This window comes from Octopus sinensis, unplaced genomic scaffold, assembly GCF_006345805.1.
Source record: "Octopus sinensis unplaced genomic scaffold, ASM634580v1 Contig09387, whole genome shotgun sequence".
Classification (NCBI taxonomy): Eukaryota; Metazoa; Mollusca; class Cephalopoda; order Octopoda; family Octopodidae; genus Octopus; species Octopus sinensis.
The window spans coordinates 47,431-53,430 of NW_021831828.1; the positions used below are offsets into that span (position 1 = coordinate 47,431).

Sequence of the window (6,000 nt, forward strand, 5' to 3'; positions counted from 1 at the left end):
TGATTCTTAAGGGTTTTAAGGCAAAAGGTTTTTAAACCAAAATTAAAGCGTTCAAATACCCAGGTATCTCGTCCTCTTTAACTGAGCACTGGCTGAGCGCTGGTTGCGGCAAATCTTCAGTAGCGTCGTTGTCAAACATGAGTCGAAACAGGTGGCGTTCCAAACCAGAAAGTTGCCTTCCCTGAATGGAAAGATCATCATCTCGTTGGGACACTCATCGTCGCTCCGTACTTCGTTTCAGCCTTTTTGGACTATAGGAATCACGGGGAAATCAGGGCCAAGTTTAACTTTATATAATAGATTTCTTGAAAGTTTCTGGTTGAAGTTATTTATAAAGCCTAAATGACCCTATAAGCCTTGAGGTCTCACCTCTATTAGTGTGAGGCTGTGATAGCTTTTTCATGCTATTAGCTGCATAGCCCGGATATTCCGCTTGCAAGATATGTATGAAAAGAACTTATTTTAGCACGTACGTTACCACACAACCTCAATGGTTCGAGAATCAACAGGAAGCTCGTAAAATTGTGGGATCAGTTGGTAGCAAATTCAAGTCCAGTCTCAGTCCGGTTCTGATTAACTTTTAGCGTGCCAATAAGTTGACCTGTGCATTTTAACATCCCAAAAAACTTCTTTTTGTCTTTCCAATCGATGATGCCATACACTTTCAAACTCTCTTTTCAATTTCTTTGGATTTGTCGGCTGACGACTTGCAGGAATTTTGGGGAACCTCCCAATTCCTTCAGAGATGTCAAGAAAGAAGAATTGGGGTGAGTTCTGGACAGCAAAAAAAAATTGAACTATGCCGATTTTGTAAATTTTATTTTTAAAAAAATTTGAATTTTTTACCGGCTTGTGGAGATGAATGATACAGTTGTCATGCGAAAATTTGCAAAACTGAAGGACTATGAACTTCCCCGTACTGAAATGGAGTCAGTTGCCTTCCTTCAAGAGGTTGGAATCTTTCCTAAAGAAAAAAAATGTCAAAACAGACATTTTATGACCCTTCTCCAACAGCAGGAGAGTACAACATGGGTGTGCCATAAAAGTGGGTGTCGAACATATAGTTCAAGTGAGTCATTTAGACCAGCGGTTCTCAAATGCGGCCCCCGGGGCCGCATGTGGCCCCCAGGATTTTTTTTGCGGCCCCTCTAGAGTAACTAACTTTTTTAATTTTTTAATAATGTTTAAATTTAATTATTCATTCTTAAGGTTAAACATATCCATAATTGGTGATTTCATTAATCAATTTGAAGCACGTTTTGGGGTACATTTATATAAATTGGCACAGCGGCGAGGAGGGCAAAGACCCGGAAGAAAGACAAGTACGCCTCGCTCGCCGACAGATTCCTCTTTGTGCCTGTTTCAGTCGAAACATCAGGCACATTCGGCCCAGCCACGCTACGTTTTCTCACCGAGAGAGGCCGTCACCTCGGGAGGATTAGAAACGACCCCCGCGAGGTCAATCGGCTTTTTGAGCGCGTCTCAATAGCCGTACTCAGGGGGAACAGTTTCTCTATTCTCTCTGCGGCTAGTAGCTGACTTCCTGTTCCATTTTCTTTTCTATTTCGAAATTAAAAAAAAAATTTATATAAATTTAATTTTTAGAATTTTAAAGAATTCCTTCCTTTAATGAGAATATTCTCAACTCCATTCAGCGTGGAAATTAAGGATGCGCCTGCAAAGTTTCAACTAGAACTCATTAATTTACAACATGATATAGAACTGGCGGCATTGTTCAAAAATGCGTCCATTATTAATTTTTACGAATTAATTCCTCAAGACAAATTCAAAAATATAACACACAATGCATATATAAATCTACATATTTATGCGAATCAATATTTAGTAAAATGGAAAATATAAAAAAATATAAAATATTTTTTGTGCGGCCCGCGAAGCTAATCTTAATTATCGATTTGGCCCTTGAGCTAAAAAGGTTGAGAACCCCTGATTTAGACAACTCCTTCGATGAGCTAATAGATGCCATCGTCAAATTTTGTCCGCCGAATATCACGCTTCGTACTACCAGCTGACCTTTTTTATTGTAATAAAGATTTTTTCACTGAGGGATAAGCATCTTTATTAACCAACAACTGTATCTTTTTAGACAGGTGGTCGTTAATAGCTCAGATTTAATTTTGTCGGTATTGTTTTGACACCACTAAGCCGGTAAAAAATTCAAATTTTTTTAAAAATAAAATTTACAAAATCGGCATAGTTCAATTTTTTAAATTTTCGATCTAATATTCATAAAAATTTTCATTAATTAATTTAGTGCCTATTTTCGTGATTCATGAAATGCAACAGTACCGATTTGGTACTTTAAGTTTTGATTTTTATTAGTTTTTCAATATTAGAAACAAATTTTTATCTGATAAAATGAATGCTCAATCATTTAATTTCGTAAAAATACATTTTTAACCACATCACAGGTAAAGCAAAACAACATTTTCTTTTTCATTTGTATTTTTTTTTTTTTTTTTTTTTTTTTTTAGGCAAACTTATTGTTAATGAACGAAAAGAGTTAAAATGCGCAGCGAATCGACTGGCAATTCCCGCGCATGATGGCCAATGAGATCCTTTGAAAGAGTCTGATCGACTCGTTGGGATCTTTCGTGGCAACCACGAGCTTAGATCCAAGGCGACGGAGAAACGATAGCGTCTGCGGACCGATGACTCCAGAGGTTTCCACCGCGACTGCAGCGAATAGGTGATTCATGGCCAGGACCCGGTACTTCTTCTGTTTTGTTAGTTCCGCCTGCTTTGCAACTGAGCCCGGTTCCGCAGCGGAGGCAATTAGATTCTTGGCGGAGAAAGTGTCGGAGCAGGTGGCGTCCCAGATAAGGCATTTCCCCTTTTCAAACGGGAAGATTGTCATGCCATCCGGGCGCTTACCGTCGCCTCTGTCGAGCCCGACTGGTTCGAGCTCATTAGGAAACCCCGCCGTCGTTAGGGCACGGCTCACGGTGTCGTTGATGGCGGCGTGTCGTGGGAAACGTCCGGCACTACGTGAGCAGGAGAGGGGATGATGGCCATAAGGGTCCACTCTTAAACCGCAGCGGCACTGGTGTGTTTTGCAAATGGGAAGTCCGAGGCGGAGAGAGACGGAAATCCTTACACAGTCGTTGTCCATTAAGGTGCCGATTGACGCCATATTTTTTGTATTATAATCAAAATAATAATTACTTATTTTGTCACGTGATATCTAATCTAATAAACCTGATAAGATAAGTTTTATACAAATTATTATAAACATAGTTTTATCGTAAAAAAATATTTTTATAAAAATCACAGGATCTTTTCATAACCTCACTCTCGAAATATTGATTGTAGGGTCCATATGTTTCCTACACGTGGATTAAATTGATTATTTTATCTCTTGATTTTTAAAATTCTTGGGACGAAAATTAGTCGATACGTCAATGAAATCGCGATTGTCAGTTATACATATGTTTAGTTTAAACATCGCTGTATATTTTATTTATATATGCTCATTGAAAAAATAGTTTTTTTAGGTGAATTATTATTTACTTTACTTTAGTATTTTGTTTCAGAATATGCATAAATATGGCAGAAAATGCCTTGTTTGATGCTTTGATCGTCCAAAGTCAATATAATCGAAATGCACGACCACTGGAAAACAACTCATTTGACAAACCAGTCGACGTTCGATTAGGATTAAGACTAATTCAGATCACCGACGTGGTGAGAATTCGGTTTATATTTTAGGACGAAAAACGTCAAATCCTCACGTCTACTCTTCGAATATATCACGTTTTTATTTAAAACTACTTTTTAAGCGTTGGACAGATCCAAGGTTGGTGTGGAATCCAAAAGAATACGAAAACATCAAGTTAATGCACATTCCTTCTCGTCTCCTATGGGTTCCGGATATTGGACTTTACAATAAGTTATCCATATTTGTTACGCAACAGTGCCGATGGAAATTATGAAATCCCATTAAAAACGAACACTCAGGTGTATTTCAACGGAACAATCATATGGGAACCTGCTGCGATCTACAAAAGTTCATGTCCTATCAACGTTGAGTTTTTCCCTTTCGACATTCAAGAATGTTACTGGAAATTCGGCTCCTGGACTTACGACGGATCAAAGATAAATCTGATTCACAAAGAAAATAATCTCTCTAAAAAAGAAACAGACGAACATGGAATCGATTTGACAGAATTCTACCCGAATATCGAATGGGAAGTACTTTCAGTGACAGCAGAGAAGAAAGTCAAGTTCTACGAGTGCTGTATCGAGCCATATATCGATATATTTTTCTACATCACAATAAGGAGAAAAACAGTGTTTTATCTCGTCAACTTTCTCTTTCCGTGTGTTTGCATTTCCTTTCTTACGATCCTTGTATTTTATCTCCCTGCCGGATCAGGAGAAAAGATAACTCTGAGTATTTCGATTCTTTTGTCCTTGGCTGTGTTCATCCTTCTTTTGGCTGATATTGTGCCCCCGACCTCCCTTGTGATCCCTCTCATTGGCAAATATCTTTTGTTTACTGTTATTTTGGTGACACTTTCCGTCATTTTGACAGTGATTGTGCTCAACGTTCACTTCCGGTCGTGTTCTACACATCGAATGCCTATTTGGGTCAAACTACTTTTTTTGTGGGTGTTGCCCTCGTTGCTTAGAATGCAGAAACTTTATGGATCATTTGAATCAAGCAATAACGACAAAGGATTTGTGAGATTTCTCTACAAATTTCAACAAAAACGAAACAAGCTTATAAAGGCATTAAAAAAGTGGTATTATATCAAAAAAGACTCCATAATTGGGAAGAGACCGGCAAGTCCTGTCAGGACTACAACTCCGACGGGAGTCGAAACAGAAGCATCGTTGAATTTAAGGAACGACAGTGTTGAACACCTCAATATTTGCATTCGACATAAGATCGATCAAAAGACTAGATACTCAGAATCCATTCGGAGATCAATTGGTTATGAAAATCAATTTAAACAAAACGAAGAAAAAGAAACGAAAAATCGAATTTTGGGAAATTTGCTGAGTGAATCAATTCAAAGTTGTATCGAAGCAGTCAGATTTATCTCAGATATAATGAAGGAAGAAGAGGCAAAGAGTTGTGTATGATTACTTTTTAAACTTTTTAGTCCATGTCAGATTGGCAATTTGTCGCTATGGTTTTAGACAGGCTGTTTTTGTGGATTTTTTTTGTAGCGATTTTGATTGGATTTTATACAATTGTCCTTTCTGCGCCAACCTTAGTTGACCGTAGAGCTGCAATTGCTTAAATGCTATTTTATGTGTACTAACCATTTTAAAAATGCTATTTCAATTTAATACATAAACGAAAAAACGTTAGTTAATCCTTGTTGTCTTTGTCCACGATGAGTCAACAAAACCTCACTCATTAAGGAGCATTACGGTTTAATACCATTTTGAGAATCAAACTTTTCCCATTTGAGTCAGATGGGTCATGGTTTTATATAACAAAACACCAACAACAAGCGCCCGCGAATCCACAGACCCGTAGGTTACTGAGTTTTCGCTTACACCAGTCGCACAAAGAGAATTGTTCATTAGATAACAAGAAAGTTAATTATTCTTACTAGAGCCATATCCGAAATTATTGAGTCCTTGTCTCATCAGTTTTCTTTTAGCTGTTGGCGGCTGTAACGACGCCAGGAAGCTCGTGACGTCCCATCCATAAGTCCATATATGTCATGACGGCGTCACTTGTCAAACCCAATCGGAGCATCCGGGACAGGCAAGGAGATTATTACCAGACCACTCATGCTTTTATATAAGGCGACAAAAATACTGAACGTTGCTATTATCAAAAAGTAAAAATTTATAATAACAAATTAGTAAATTAATTAGAGTGGAAAATATCTTATCGAGATAATATTGAATCCAGCTTCCTCCTCTTTGTTTCCGATCCGCCTCCTCCTGCCAGACTCATGTGTCGGGATAAGACGTTCATGTGCTTGGCAGGTTCCACTAATGTCTCATGGTGGGTAC

The 6,000-nt window shown here is 38.1% G+C and overlaps 1 protein-coding gene across 1 annotated transcript; it reads left to right on the forward strand.

Annotated features, from left to right (window-relative positions):
- Positions 1-3,567: 3,567 nt before the first annotated feature.
- Positions 3,568-5,109, forward strand: LOC115228091 (acetylcholine receptor subunit alpha-like 1). Its single transcript, XM_029798758.1, is given in 3 exon segments — positions 3,568-3,764; positions 3,797-3,905; positions 3,907-5,109. Coding segments are annotated over 3 exon segments (1,509 nt in total).
- The last annotated feature ends 891 nt before the right edge of the window (positions 5,110-6,000 follow it).